Below are 16,428 nucleotides of genomic sequence, written 5' to 3'. Positions count from 1 at the left end.
CAAGTTCTACATTTCAGTTCACATTTCATCGCTCCCAAAGTTCATTTATTATTTAACTGGTTCCAGCCAGTATCCACTCCGTGCTAACAACAGTCTGGTTCCAGCCAGTATCCACAGCAGCTGTTTTACCTTCAGCAACCCAGCTCTTCCTGGAACACCAGCTGGTACAATCCTGGGTTATCTCCATTGCTACAGCCGGGCCTGGTAAGGACTTTCCATCTAGAAGATCATAAGAACTATCTCACACTACCAGTGCCCTGTGGCTCCTGCCATGCTGTAGTACTCAGGAACTGTATTTATTCTTTGCTGACTTTTACGTTTTCTTTTATTGCTGCTGTGATGCGGAGTTGTCATAATAAACATCATTGACTTTTATCTAAGTTGTCGTGGTCACGCCTTCGGGCAGTTATTATTCATGTTACTTACATGTCCAGGGGTCTGATACAACCTCCCAGGTTCCGGTACATCTCAGCCCCTACAACTGAGGCTGCCTCCCGTCAGCTCAGGCCCTCAGTTGTGACAGTGTGTCTGTATCGTTTAACCAGTCTCTCAAGAACCTCAATAAAGATGCGTGGTTATAAAGCAAAACGTTCGGGAAGTTAATTCCGCCATTGGCTTTTGGTTGTTGGAGCTTATGCATGGCAATACGAGCTCTCTTGCCTTTCCATATAAACTGTCGGAACAGTTTAGTTATGTGGGATAGATCTGATAAACTAAGTAATATCGGGAGGGATTGTAAAATATATAATAATCGTGGAAATGTACACATTTTTATCAAGGCAGCTCTCCCTAAATACGAAAGCATTAAATGGTTCCATCCTTCAAGTTCCTTCGTAATGAGAGGTATTGTCATCTTAACATTCAGCCTATATAGTTCCGAAGGATATTTAGGAAGGTTAATGCCCAAATATGTTATGTAAGTGTTAGCCCAGTTTATAGGGATCCGTTTCCCCCATCCCGGGCGCCTTACCCCATGTTTCAAATATAGCCCTATAGATTTTGAAAGATTAACCTGGAAACCCGAAATTTGTCCAAAGTTGTCCAATAAAGCTAAAATGTCCTGCAAGGAATCTTTGGGGTTCCCAATATAAACTAACACATCATCCGCGAATGCTGACAGTTTTATCTCTTTATCCCCAATTGGGATACCTTGATAGATCATCGAGTTCTGTAGTACCCGGAAGAGGGGGTCTATGGATAAGTTAAATAGAAGGGGTGACAGGGGACACCCCTGTCTTGTACCTCTTTGCATCGAAATCCGAGGACCCCGTTTGCCGTTGACCAGCAAAGAGGTCGTCGGAGCGGTATAGAGATATTTAATAATATCTATAAAATTCTCTGTAAACCCCCTGTAATGTAACACGTTAAACAGATGATGCCATGACACAATGTCAAAGGCCTTGTGTATGTCTAGGCTTAAGAGCATGTATTCCGAATTAGGGGCACTTCTGGACGCCACTGTCCCCACAATGGCTGTACGAATTGCCTTGACTGATTGGCGGCCACGTACAAAACCATACTGATGTTCCGTCAGTAGATCAGGGAGAATTAGTTGCAGTCTATTTGCTATGATCTTTGTGAAAATTTTAAAATCAGAGTTCAAAAGAGAAATGGGTCTATAAGAATCCGCTAACAGTGGATCTTTGTCTGGTTTAAGAATAAGAGTAGTGTACGCTTGAGAGAATGTCGTATATATGAGATGTTCCCGATAGATTTTGTTATAAAGTTCCAATAACGTCGGCATGAGTTCTTGCTGCAGTAGTTTATAATAAGTCCCAGTAAACCCATCGGGTCCCGGTGACTTGTTGGGTTGCAGTGACTTTATAACCGTTTTAATTTCGTCCTCCCGAATGTCCCCTTCTAATGTTTCTTTCTGTTCTGAGCTAAGTGTCTGTAAATTTGCCTGAGTCAGAAAAACCCTCTGCAACTCCTCCTGTGGGGCGATAGGATTATATAATTCAGTGTAGAAGTCACTGAGATGTGTCAAGATATCAGTAGTTTTAGTGTGGGTTACATTCCGAGTGCTATCTTTTAGGGCCATAATAAAGGAACGCTTCCTTCTAGCTTTGGACATAGTGGCCAGCAACTTCCCAGTTCTATTTCCCCATTTGTAATAGTGAAACTTAGTAAAGTCTAAACGTTGTTGTGCCTGGGCCGTTAAAAAAGCATCAAGTAATTTTCTATCACGCAGATATATTTCCAAGAGATTCTCAGAAGGGTCAGCTTTGTAAGCGTTAAAGCTATGGGACATGGCTGCATATAATGCATGATACTGTTTGGAACTTTCTTTCCTTTTTTTCGCTACGTAACCAATTATATGACCTTGCAGCACCGCCTTTGACGTCTCCCAGAACAGCACAGAGTTATCCCAATGCTCTATATTATCGTCCACGAAATTATTCCAAGAGTGCAATAGAAATTTCCTGAATTCATCCGAAGTAGACAAATAGTCGGGGAAACGCCAAAGGCAGTCCACACCTGCACAGGAGCCAGCATATATCTCCAATCGCACCGGCGCATGGTCCGAGATGAGTATGTCATCTAAAGCAGCGTCTTTGGTCTGATCTAGAAAGTGGTCTGCCAGGAGAATGTAGTCTATCCTTGACAACGAACCATGTACTCTGGATAAATGGCTATAGGATCTGTCTGTCTGATGTAATAGGTGCCACGGATCACTCAAATGCAGAACCTCCCTCATTTCCCGTAAGTATTGCCAGCATGGGAGGATGGCCTCGAGATGTGAGACGCTTTATCCAATGCAGGGCCATCTACTGTATTGAAATCCCCACCCACCACTAGGGTGAAGTTAACCCTGCTAGCCAAGACCTGAGTGAGGTGGCGTAAAAATTCTCCAGTTGCCACATTGGGTGCGTATAGGTTTACTAATGTAAATTTGTTGCCCTCGATCAGTGTATCTAGTATTAAGTAGCGACCCTCAGGATCCGCTATAGATTGTATTTCACAAACATTTGAGAGATGAAATCCTACAATCGCCACCCCTCTGGATTTAGAAGAGTAAGAGGCTTGTACACACTCCGCTATCCAGGGGGCGCGTAGTGTAGACCCATCCCCCAGTCTCCAATGAGTCTCCTGTAAGAAGGCTATAGAGGGGCGTTTCCTACGGAGGTAAGAATCTTTTTTCTTTTAATTGGGGTGTTCAGTCCTCCCACGTTCCAGGATAGTATGGAACAATGGGAGTCATCACTAACGTTAGGGATGTCAGAGGTATCACCCGCCATCGGTATCAAATAAGGGAGAGAAATAGCCACGACCGAACCTCCCTCTCGTAGTCACAAGAAAAAACTTCCCCACATCTAGGAGGGGTATTGGGTAGGTCTGGAGTGTCAGGGGGCATGGGTCCCAGCCTCCCCCCTCCACCTCATATCTTCGAGTCCCTAATACAGAAAAAAGGCAGGTCAGTACAATTCGGCAGTGAAATTGAAGCAATACATCAGCTTTTTTTGTATAAACATCTGAAATTGGGCCAACTAACAGACCCAGACTAAACCACTGAGGACCCCCAACTCCATCGGAGGGGATGCTCCGGTCTGTCAATAACCTTAATACAAGTAATAAAAACCGTATCAACGTATTTTGAAAGTGACAAGAAAATATCAAATTAGAGTAAAAGAATAAAAACGAATTAGAAAACAGAAACATTCAAGGTCACATATCATGACTTAGTTGTATAATAAGATTCAAGAACAGGGGTCTGAGGATTCATTCGGAAACCTCTCAGGGAACCCTTTGGAGGACCTGGTAGATCAGAACTAGTGGCAGTGATAAGGGTAACTCTCCCCGAGTAGTAGGCCTTAGTACACCCAGACCCCCTTCAATTAGTAACATTCCCATATGTTAGGGAAAACCCATGTACTCAGTTATCAGCACTAACGTCAGAACGAGCCGGTGAAGGAGGGCCGTCCCTTAAGAAGTGTGATTTCGCTTGTTGAGGGTCAGTGAATAACTGAGTACGGCCATTCTCAACAACCCTCAGTTTGGCTGTGTATAGCAGTGCGAATTTAATCTTTTTGTTTACCAAGAACTTACAAACCTCCGAGAAGACCTTGCGTTTTTGAGAGACCATGGCCAGTATTTACTAAAAATCCGAGTTTGGCCGATTTGTGTTTTTTTTTTCTAAGTCCCAATCCGGGAATTCACTAAGCACCAATCTCGGCAGTGTCTGGTCTATTCGTAATGGTTTGAATGACAACGTTCCGAAATACGAATGAATAGACCATCGGTCAAACGCGGCTGTTATTTCATAGAATACGGGAATTCACTATTCATTCGTATTTGGGTGTTAGTTTCTGAGTGCTCAAGTGCGGGTCTTTTTTTTTTCGATTCGTTAAAAAAAGCAGCAAAAAAATAGACCTGCTTTTTCCAGTCGAGTTTGGATAACCATGCACGGATCAATGAGATATGTGCATGGTTATCTATGGGAAAGGGTCTGTTTAGTTTAAAATCTGAAAAAAAATTGCGTGGGGTCCCCCCTCCTAAGCATAACCAGCCTCTGGCTCTTTGAGCCGGTCCTGGTTGAAAAAATATGGGGGGAAAAATGACAGGGGTTCCCCCATATTTAATCAACCAGCACCGGGCTCTGCGCCTGGTCCTGGTTCCAAAAACACGGGGGGCAAAAAGCGTAGGGGTCCCCCGTATTTTTGAAACCAGCACCGGGCTCCACTAGCTGGGGAGATAATGCCACAGCCGGGGGACACTTTGATATCGGTCCCTGCCTCCGTGCCATTAAAACCCCAACTAGTCATCCCTGGCTGGGGTACCTTGGAGGAGTGGGGACCCCTTCAATCAAGGGGTCCCCCCCCCCTCCAGCCACCCAAGGGCCAGTGGTGAATCCCGAGGCTGTCCCCCCCATCCAAGGGCGGCGGATGGGGGGCTGATAGCCTTTTTGTTAAAATGTGAATATTGTTTTTAGTAGCAGTACTACAAGTCCCAGCAAGCCTACCCCGCAAGCTGGTACTTGGAGAACCACAAGTACCAGCATGCGGTGGAAAACCGGGCCCGCTGGTACCTGTAGTACTACTACTAAAAAAATACCCCAATAAAAACGGGAGACACACACCTTGAAGTATAAGTTTATTCCATACATGCACACCTCCAAACATACATACTTACCTATGTTCACACGAGGGTCGGTCCTCTTCTCCATGTAGAATCCATGGGGTACCTGTGGGAACAATTATACTCACATAATCCAGTGTAGATCGGTCCTCTTCTGTTTTTTTTGTAATCCACGTACTTTGCAAAATAAAAAAACGGACACCCGACCACGCACTGAAAGGGGCCCCATGTTTTCACATGGGACCCCTTTCCCCCGACTGCCAGGAACCCCCCCTGACTTCTGTCTAAGAGGGTTCATTCAGCCAATCAGGGAGCGCCACGTCGTGGCACCCTCCTGATTGGCTGTGTGCTCCTGTAGTGTCTGTCAGGTAGCACACGGCAGTGATACAATGTAGCGCCTATGCGCTCCATTGTAACCAATGGTGGGAACTTTGCGGTCAGCGGTGAGGTTACTTTCGGTCAACCGCTGACCACAAAGTTCCCACCATTGGTTACAATGGAGCGCATAGGCGCTACATTGTATCACTGCCGTGTGCTACCTGACAGACACTACAGGAGCACACAGCCAATTAGGAAGGTGCCACGACGTGGCGCTCCCTGATTGGCTGAAGGAACCCTCTTAGACAGAAGTCAGGGGGGGTTCCTGGCAGTCGGGGAAAGGGGTCCCATGTGAAAACATGGGGCCCCTTTCAGTGCGTGGTCGGGTGTCCGGTTTTTTATTTTGCAAAGTACGTGGATTACAAAAAAACAGAAGAGGACCGATCTACACTGGATTATGTGAGTATAATTGTTCCCACGGGTACCCCATGGATTCTACATGGAGAAGAGGACCGACCCTCGTGTGAACATAGGTAAGTATGTATGTTTGGAGGTGTGCATGTATGGAATAAACTTATACTTTCAAGGTGTGTGTCTCCTGTTTTTATTGGGGTATTTTTTTAGTAGTAGTACTACAGGTACCAGCGGGCCCGGTTTTCCTCCGCATGCTGGTACTTGTGGTTCTCCAAGTACCAGCTTGTGGGGAAGGCTTGCTGGGACTTGTAGTACTGCTACTAAAAACAATATTCACATTTTAACAAAAAGGCTATCAGCCCCCCATCCGCCGCCCTTGGATGGGGGGACAGCCTCGGGCTTCACCCCTGGCCCTTGGGTGGCTGGAGGGGGGGAACCCCTTGATTGAAGGGGTCCCCACTCCTCCAGGGTACCCCGGCCAGGGGTGACTAGTTGGGTATGTAATGCCAGGGCCGCAGGGACCAGGATAAAAGTGTCCCCCGGCTGTGGCATTATGTACCTGGCTAGTGGAGCCCGGTGCTGGTATCAAAAATACGGGGGAGCCCTACGCTTTTTGTTCCCCGTATTTTTGGAACCAGGACCAGGCGCAGAGCCCGGTGCTGGTTGATTAAATATGGGGGAACCCCTGTCATTTTTTACCCCATATTTTTTCAACCAGGACCGGCTCAAAGAGCCCGAGGCTGGTTGTGCTTAGGAGGGGGGACCTCACGCAATTTTTTCCAGAATGTTAAAGACTTTAATGAACTTTTTAAGGTACACAATGAAGCCCTGCACGGATCTCACAGATCCGGCCGGGTTTCCTTGTGTTTTTTCAGGCAGCGTTTTACTCATCACTCCCGTAAAACACTGCCTGATATTACGAATCACATCGACATCGGGAAAAACTATTGTGCAAAACTCGGCAGCTTAGTGAATGACCGTATCAGGATTCAAAAAGTTGCAGTAAAATGCACCCGATACCATTCGAGTTCAAACACCCTTCAAAACGGTCAAAACACGAATATTAGTAAATAAACCACCATGACTGAAAAGTCTTGGAACACTAAGATTTTTTTGCCCTCCACCCTAAGTTCAGAGGTAGCACGATATGCCTGCAACAGTCGCTCTTTGTCCCTATAGTCGAGGAATTTGGCAATAGTCGGTCTGGGTTGTGCACCCCTGTCCCTGCGTTGTGCACCCAATCTATGTGCTCTTTGCACCGGCACCGGAGGGTCCGTATCTGGAAAAACCAGTGCCACCGGAACAAGAGTGCTGATGTAAGCCTGCAGCTGTGTATCCGATACCGACTCAGGAATGCCTATAAAGCGTAAATTACATCTCTATTTCTATTTTCTAAATCATCAAGTTTCTCCATCATAACGTGGATAGTTTGAGACTTAGTGGCAAGTTCCTGTTGCGAAGCATGCATCGAGTCCTCTGTGTCACTGGTCCTCTGTTCCAGAGTGTCAAGTCTAGCTGTGTTTGCTTCTATCTTAGCCAAAGAAGTGTCCAGTCTAGCATGTAAGTCCTCAAATTTCTTATCTATAAGAGGCATTAGCATGTTAATAACCTCCTTAGCATTCTCAGCCGGTGATGGGAAGGTAATATTACGAGGATATGACTGAGAAGTAGAGTCCTCCCCTCCGGATACTGGAGAGAGAGGAGTTGGCAGATGAGATGCATTTCCTTTTTGGGCGGTTTGGCGTTTATAGGTTGATTTCGCATTAGACTTAGGCATGTCTACTGAGTTTTGATGTTTTTCTAGAAATTTGTCCATAACACTATGGACCCAAACAAACAAAAAAAGTCGTAGGGCAGGCCCACACTCACAGTTAGGTGGAAGAGCCCTAAGGAATGAGTTATAGTCTTATTAAAATGTGCAGAATAGACCTTGTTGTTTCACTCTAATATCTACATTTCACATAAAGAAATAAATTAACAGTGAGCAGTATCTCTCAGAATAGCATAATAGAAGAGAAATCGCTTACTGCTTTCTAGATTATCTTAACACTTACATCTCACATAAAATATCAAGTTGTCAATGAGCGGTACCTTGTTGAAAAAGTGAAGTGGAAGGGGGGCAAACCCCAGCTCTTCAGAGAACAGCAAGGGTCGTATATAACTTAACACACCATCAAATGTATCTCACTGAAACACAGTACGCTATAAACACATTAACGATGACATTAGCAATCGATTCGTTAGAGTTAATACCTAAATGAGGTGCTGATAAAACAAAAAACAAAAATCAATTTTCAATCTAACCACAAGGTGGCAGTGCAGTTACATATAAGGAAATCCCTAGACTCCCGAAGGGAGGGAATATACGTTTAGAAAAGCAAATAATAAAGTCACTGTAATACGAATAAGTTTTGCAGGGGAAAATAAATAAAAATAAAAAAAAGTGTCCGATTTAGAATAGCACCAGCGTTTTCTCCAAGGGGCGTGGTTCGTTTTATCGACAGTATCTAGGTCGACAATGTTTAGGTCGACCACTATAGGTCGACAGTCACTAGGTCGACATGGATGGAAGGTCGACAGGGTTTCTAGCTCGACATGTGCTAGGTCGACAGGTCTAAAGGTCGACATGAGGATTTTTATATATTTTTTGTGTCGTTTTCTTCGTAAAGTGACCGGGATCCCAAATTAGTGCACCGCGTCCCCTCGCATGGCTCGCTTCGCTCGCCATGCTTCGGGCATGGTGCCTTCGCTCCGCTACCGCTTCGCTCGGCACACTTTACCGTTCCAATCGTAGTCCACGTGGATCGTTAAGTATGAAAAAATCCTCCCCCCCAAAAAATTGTGAAAAACTCATGTCGACCTTTAGACCTGTCGACCTAGCACATGTCGACCTAGAAACCCTGTCGACCTTCCATCCATGTCGACCTAGTGACTGTCAACCTATAGTGGTCGACCTAAACATTGTCGACCTAGACACTGTCGATCTTCAGACCGGATCCCTCTCCAAGATGCCGGAGGGCCTGTCCATGCAAGAGACGTGCTTGGGTGGGTAATTGATAATACCGAAGTCCCTTTGTGAACAGTTCATGAGCAGCCCAAGGATGGCTACCCTGCAGCCTCCTTTAAACACAGTAGAGAAAGTTCAGGGACAAATCAAGCAGCCAAGTCCATACCGATATCTCACCCGTCTAATCAGTGATTTAAGTGTGAATACGAGTACCCCCAAATGTAGCTGGGGTGTAACTGATTAGGTGCAAACAAGAAGAGAAGTAGGATCAGCGTAGAGAGGAGGAAAATGGAATGGGGAGGGATGAGAAGCAGTGTGGGAAGGGAGACACACTAGGAGGGAATGGATTGAAGCACAAGGAGAGAATAAATGTCAGAGCCTGTTAGTAAAGGAGAAGGGAAGGCAGACACACAACGTTAGTACCTGGGAGAGGGAGAGCACGCCATCTCATGGAAGCACACGGGAGCCGCGTTGATGTAGCGTTAGGAGACTACCACGAGTTGGAAAAGGCTCCGGGTTTGTCACCTCACCGACAGCAGAATAGATGATCCAGGCAGGAACAGATCCGTTGTGACAAACGATATGCGGTGTGCGGCTGCACAGCGCTAGGACTCTGGACCCCGAAGGAGTAGGCCTGTTTTCCAGCCGCTGTTTATATGCCAGTCAAACAAGTGAGTGGTACGGCGTCCCCCGTAGGTGGTCCGTGGAGCATACTTCCCCCAATCTTTTAGTGAAGTGCACAGATCGCCACAGGACACTAACAGGCGGTGAGTCACTCACGGAGACGCGGCTCCGTCTCAACAAGCTCCCGGCCGCCCTACACGGCAAGGCGCGGGGTGTCTTCTCCCGCTGTAGCCTCACGCACCGGAGCAGCCGCGGGTCTCCGCGGCTCCTTGCAGATACCAGCGGGCAGGCAGCGCTCGTCCAGCGCCGGCAGGACACAACGGGGGTCACAGGCAGAAGTGAGCCCGCGGCAGTGCAGACCCGTACTCCAGTGTAGTATAATGTCCCCGCGGCTCCACACCGACAAAAGCGGCCGTGGAATCAGGCACCTTTAACCCTCAGTTCAGCAGTGGCAGCACTCGTCTCGTGTCGGGAGCTCACAGCAGGGGTTACAGGCGGTCGGCAGTCACGCTAGCCATCTCATCCGATGGACTGACTCCAGGGCAATACTCGGTCCTCCTCCACAATGCAGATATCCCCGATATCAGGAGAGTTCCAGCAACAATAGGGCATAAGTTTTTTGTTAGCGGGTCCTGCAAAAAGGGAGGATTGTGATGGATTCCTTGTGTAGTCTGGAGGAGCTATATTAAAAAGCGGCCATGCTAGCTGGCCCCGCCCCCAGAAGTCGATGTTTGTTTTTTTTATTGTGAAGCAAACAACAAATAGGACAAAATATCAGAAAACTTCCAGCGTGCATAACTATTCACCCCCCTAAAATCAGTACTTTGTAGAGCCACCTTTTGCGGTAATTACAGCTGCAAGTCACTTTGGATAAGTCTCTATGAGCTTGCCACATCTTGCCACTGGGATTTTTGCCCATTCCTCAAGGCAAAACTGCTGCAGCTCCTTCATGTTGGATGGTTTCCGCTTGAGAACAGAAATCTTCAAGTCTGACCACAGATTCTCAATTGGATTGAGATCTGGGCTTTGACTAGGCCATTCCAACACATTTAAATGTTTCCCCTTAAACCACTCAAGCGTTACTTTAGCAGTATGCTTCGGGTCATTGTCCTGCTGGAAGGTATACCTCCATCCCAATCTCAAATCACAGGCAGACTGAAACAGGTTTTGCTCAGGGTCGGTTCTAGGGCTTTGCGTGCCCCGGGTGGCAATGGGGGGCGTGGCTTCGTACAGGGGGCGTGGTCATTTACGCCCCCTGTACAGACTACTGTAGCGCTCTGAAATGTGCCCCCCGCTGCCGCTGGCCGCTGTGAAGCCCTTCGTCAAGAGGTCCTTTAATGTGCGGTGCGCGATGACGTCATCGCGCACCGCACAGCAAAGATCCTCTCCACGAAGGGAAACTAGACACGTAGCGTCTAGTTCCCTTCGTGGAGAGGACCTTTGCTGTGCGGTGCGCGATGACGTCATCGCGCACCGCACAGTAAAGGACCTCTCCACGAAGGGAAACTCTAGTTTCCCTTCACAGCGGCCAGCGGCAGCGGGGGGCACAGCAGCAGTGGATCTTGTCCTGGTGCGGCGCCCTCCGGAAGGCGCCAGCGCCCTCCGGAAGGCGGCGCCCCGGGCAAAAGTCCTGCTTGCCCGTGGCAAGATCCGCTACTGGTTTTGCTCAAGAATATCCCTGTATTTTGCACCATCCATCTTTCCCTCGACTCAAAACAGTTTTCCAGTCCCTGCTGCTGAAAAACATCCCCACAGCATGATGCTGCCACCACCATGTTTCACTGTGGGGATGGTCTTTTTGGGGTGATGGTATATGTTGGGTTTGTGCCAGACATAGCGTTTTCCTTGGTGGCCGAAAAGTTCACTTTTAGTCTCATCTAACCAGAGCGCCTTCCTCCATACATTTGGGGAGTTGGCCACATGCCTTTTGGCAAACTCAATATGTGCCTTCTTATTTTTAACACTAAGTAATGGCTTTTTTTCTGGCCACTCTTCCTTAAAGCCCAGCTCTATGGAGTGTACGGCTTATTGTAGTCACATGTGCAGATACACCAGTCTCTGCTGTGTAACTCTGCAGCTCCTTCAGGGTTACCTTTGGTCTCTGTGCTGCCTCTCTGATTAATGCCCTCCTTGCCTGGTCTGTGAGTTTTGGTGGCCAGTCCTTTCTTGGCAGGTTTGTTGTGGTACCATGTTTTTTCCATTTGTAGATGATGGATTTGATGGTGCTCCGGGGGATCATCAAAGATTTGGATATTTTTTTTATAACCCAACCCTGACTTGTACTTCTCAACAACTTTGTTCCTGAGTTGTTTGGAGAGCTGCTTAGCATTCACGGGGCCTAACTCAGATCTGTTCGCTCGTTAAGTTTTTTTTTTGCAGTCCTGCGTTTGCATAGTCGCCGCCCATAGGGGAGTGTATTTTAGCTTTGCAAGTGTGCGATCGCATGTGTAGCAGAGCTGTACAAACAGATTTTGTGCAGTCTCTGAGTAGCCCAGGACTTACTCAGCCGCTGCGATCACATCAGCCTGTCCGGGACCGGAACTGACGTCAGGAACCCTCCCTGCAAACGCCTGGACACACCGGCATTTTTCCAACCACTACCAGAAAACGGTCAGTTGACACCCACAAATGGCTTCTTCCTGTCAATCTCCTTGCATTCGCCCATGCAAATGGATTCTTCGCACAAATCCATCACTGAACGGCGATACGCTTTCTACCCGTGCGACACGCCTGCGCATTGCGGTTCATATGCATGTGCAGTTTAGACCTGATTGCACACTGTATGAAAACGCAGCCTAGTGATCAGGTCTGAATTAGGCCCATGGTGTGACGCCTCTTGCTCATAGTTACCGACATTCTGGCTGCTCTCTGCGGGAGAGAGCACCAGGTCGGCTCACAGGGCGGGCAGGGGAGGCTGTGACAAAGAGGAGGGGGTGGGCCGGAGGCGGGGCAGGGGCGGAGCAAGGGCGGGTGGGGGCGGAGCAAGGTTGGGGTCATGGTGACGCCTCCTTTAAGCCACGCCCCCACTATGTAATGCCGCGATCACCGGCATTATACTGCAGGGGGCGTGGCTATGATGACGCGATTCAGCAAGAATCGCGCCATCGACTGCCCGGACCGCCCACTTTACACACTAAGTGGGTGGACGGGCAGGGGGGACCCCCGTGAATCGGGAGACTTGCCTGCTCTTCCGGGGGGCCGGGAGGGTCACCCGATTTTCGGGAGCCTCCCGGCCATTCCGGGAGAGTAGGCAAGTATGCTCTTGCTTAGTGGTGTTGCAGCCTCTGGGGCCTATCAGAAAAGGTGTGTTTATACTGACAGATCATGTGACACTTAGATTGCACACAGGTGGACTTCATTTCATAATTATGTGACTTCTGAAGGTAATTGGTTGCACCACAACTTTTGAGGGGCTTCATAGCAAAGGGAGTGAATACATATGCACATGCCAATTTTCAAATTTTTATTTATAAAAATATTTTTTTATATAAATTTTTCTCATTTCACTTCACCAACTATTTTGTGCATATCCATCACATAAAAGTCAGATTAAAAAAAAAATTAAATTACATGTTGTAATGTAACAAAATAGTTAAAAAGCCAAGGGGGGGTGAATACTTTAGCAAAGCACTGTGTAAGGCACTTTTTAGAAAGATTGCTCAAAAAATATAGTAAGACTATAAAAATAAAATAAAAAAAGCTTAAGGCTGCTAAAAACCAGCAGCCCATTGACCATGGTCTGGCTCCTGCCGCGCCAAACAAAAAATGAGCCAGGAGGCAGAGATATAGGGACGGGACCGTTGCATTCAGGGAGGCCGAAAGCTTTGATCGTTTGGTGCCAATCCGCTGTCGCTACCTCATCTCCCAATGTTATCCTGTTGATAACCTGTGGACCCTGCAGGAGAAAAGTTAGCAGTTGGATAAAACCATGCGGCACTGCAGGTGGGGCAGATGTAACAACTCTTAATAACCCCCATAATCTAAAATCTATCTAATAAAAACGTAGTGTGATTTTTGTTTCCAGGAGCATTAAAATAAAGTCTAGAATGGACTCAACAAAATCCCCTGTATCCCTGATTTGTCTAATGTGAGTGTTGGTTAATAGCCAATGAAATACATGACAATTTGTTACTGTATGTCAAAGAGCTATAAATAAATACAACACTTGTGACAAAGGAGTGACCCGCTACATAAGACACAGAGCCTGCTAGTGACCAATGGGGGTCATTCCGAGTTGTTCGCTCGGTAAAAATCTTCGCATCGCAGCGATTTTCCGCTTAATGCGCATGCGCAATGTCCGCACTGCGACTGCGCCAAGTAAATTTGCTATGCAGTTAGGATTTTTACTCACGGCTTTTTCATCGTTCTGGCGATCATAATGTGATTGACAGGAAATGGGTGTTACTGGGCGGAAACAGGCTGTTTTATGGGCGTGTGGGAAAAAACGCTACCGTTTCCGGAAAAAACGCAGGAGTGGCCGGAGAAACGGGGGAGTGTCTGGCCGAACGCTGGGTGTGTTTGTGACGTCAAACCAGGAACGACAAGCAGTGAAATGATCGCAGATGCCGAGTAAGTCTGGAGCTACTCAGAAACTGCTACGAGGTGTGTAATCGCAATATTGCGAATACATCGTTCGCAATTTTAAGATGCTAAGATTCACTCCCAGTAGGCGGTGGCTTAGCATGAGCAAATCTGCTAAAATCCGCTTGCGAGCGAACAACTCGGAATGACCCCCAATATACAATACAGGGTTCTCAGTCGTTACCATGATAAATCATAAAATGCATCATTAATAATTGTAATTAGTAAAGTATTCATATTACAGAGCCAGCCCTAGGCATAGGCAAAGTAGGCAAATTCCTGGGGCATTTGTTATGCCTAGGTGCATGCATGCCAAGCCTAGGGCTGGCTCACCTTGACAGGGGCAGCAGCGGTTTTGAGGGGCACCTGACTGATCTGTCCCTAGGCAGGTCCCATGCCAGTTTGAGGTACCTGCTGCATGGTAGGGTTTTTTTTTTTTTTTTTTTTAAAGGTGGCATGGCCATGGGGGTTCGCAATTAGGGCAACACAACACAGGGTTAGCCTCGGTGCGCAGAGAGCGTAATCTTAGGCGATGCCCTACGCTAAACTGCAAATGTCACATATGTCCAGCCTCCTTCCTTTTTGGTACACATCCTTCCCATTTAATAACCTACTGGCTACATAATAAGTGACAGGACATTGTGGTTGTTTTATTATGGATTATTTTTATGTGTGTTTATTACGCTGATTAGAGTGCATATAGAAATGGACTCTGCCAAAGTGTCCTCCTTCCCCCTAGGTGTAGCTATAGTAGTTGCAGGGGGTGCACCTGCCCCAGTGCCAGGCCACCTTTGGGTTCCAGCCCTCCCCCTGCACCCACTTATTATGCTGCACCACAATGAGTCATTACTACTCAATGCCTGCATCAGCGCACTGCTACAAAAGGAGAAGCCACCCACAGGGCTCAGGAGGGGAGTGCCTGCCCCACATTATGCTAAAGAGCCCCAATAAGTCCTGTTACGCCCCTGCTCCCTCCTCTTTCTCTAAATTTTAGTACACTAGCTCTGCATGACAAAAATCTGGATGCATATCGAGGTGCTAGACATGCAGAGCATTATTCCATGTTCGGTGGCTGGCAATGCTCTGCAGAAATGTTGGCACTGAATTCTAAACTTTTATTTCAACTTCTGCCAAACACCAAGCCACGTTGTTCCCAAACATCCATCAGGTGGCATGATTCCTGTAATAACCTTCACTACAGCTGCAGGACTCTGTGGGTGACCCGCAGCAGGTGCGCCCACTCTGTGCCAACACCCACCTTCTCCAGTTCCATAGCGACATATATAATCCCCTCCACATACTCCCTCCTAGCATTCAGCCATGAAACCCCTGAGTCTCTGTATCCTGCCCCTGCTGGCCGCCCTGTCCATGGGGCTCTGCCCCCAGCCTGCTGAACTCAAAGATGACCTGGGTAACAAGCTGTGTGCCCGTGCTTATGTAGATAGCAGCGTATATTATGACAAATGCTGTGGCGGAGATTACCTGGATATCAACGCAGGGGATGATGTGCCCTATGTCCCATTAAAATGGTTCAACCGCATTTCCTCATTGGTGGTGGGCACCCGATGTGAGCTCACTGTATGGTCAAAAATACCTAAGGATGGTGCCACCAAGAAGTTCAGCAGTGGGGTCCAGCCACGGCTGGCAGAAGTCAAGAAGGGACTCTTTGGAGACTGGGATAACTCCATCTCTTCCTATTACTGCAAATGTAACTAAGAGAGAGAGAGACTGACTATCCTGTAGAATCTCCTGGGGCCAGATCATCTGCAGAGATGTGCCGACCTGCCGACCTGCCACCTTCTGTAGGAGCTATCTTCCTATACTGCAATTAAAGCTTGTGAAACCAGTTGTGCTGTACTCACTTTAAGAGTGCCAGAGTAGAAATGGGGTGTTTATGTGCGGGTGAGTGTGTATAACATGAGTATGACATTGGACGCAGTGTGATAATAATTTATTATATTACCATGTGGCATTCTGATATTCTGTCAGCAAGCAAAATAACTTCCCTTTTTTTTATTTTTACTTTTTGGGGGACAAATTATAGTACTAAGTTTCACAGTTACAGAACTTGTGTTCATTATTTTTCATTAACACAAAGGGTAAAGCTACGAGTTATATGTCTGAAGCCAGGGGATGGCATGCTGGCTAGCAACCTCCTGTAACAGGTGTTTTGAAATAAACCCGATTCACACGACGGCCCTGTGTGGAGTTTGTATATTCTCCCCATGCTTGCGTGGGTTTCTGGGTACTCCGGTTTTCTCCCACACTCCAAAAATGTACTGGTAGGTTAATTGGATCCCGACAAAAATTAACCCTAATGTGTAAGTGTATGCGTGTACAAGGGGAGACTAGATGGGCCAAGCGGTTCTTATCGGACGTCAAATTCTATATTAGTAACAATTGTCTAA

At 47.2% G+C, this 16,428-nt stretch overlaps 1 protein-coding gene across 1 annotated transcript; it reads left to right on the top strand.

Annotated features, from left to right (window-relative positions):
* The first annotated feature begins 15,240 nt into the window (after positions 1-15,240).
* On the top strand, positions 15,241-15,862 carry SYCN (syncollin). Its single transcript, XM_063935718.1, has one exon. It carries the CDS (start codon positions 15,341-15,343, stop codon positions 15,734-15,736), a length of 396 nt encoding a protein of 131 aa, XP_063791788.1. The 5' UTR covers positions 15,241-15,340; the 3' UTR covers positions 15,737-15,862.
* The last annotated feature ends 566 nt before the right edge of the window (positions 15,863-16,428 follow it).

Source organism: Pseudophryne corroboree, chromosome 8 (genome assembly GCF_028390025.1).
Source record: "Pseudophryne corroboree isolate aPseCor3 chromosome 8, aPseCor3.hap2, whole genome shotgun sequence".
Taxonomy (NCBI): Eukaryota; Metazoa; Chordata; class Amphibia; order Anura; family Myobatrachidae; genus Pseudophryne; species Pseudophryne corroboree.
This window is presented reverse-complemented; position numbering and strand designations above follow the sequence as displayed.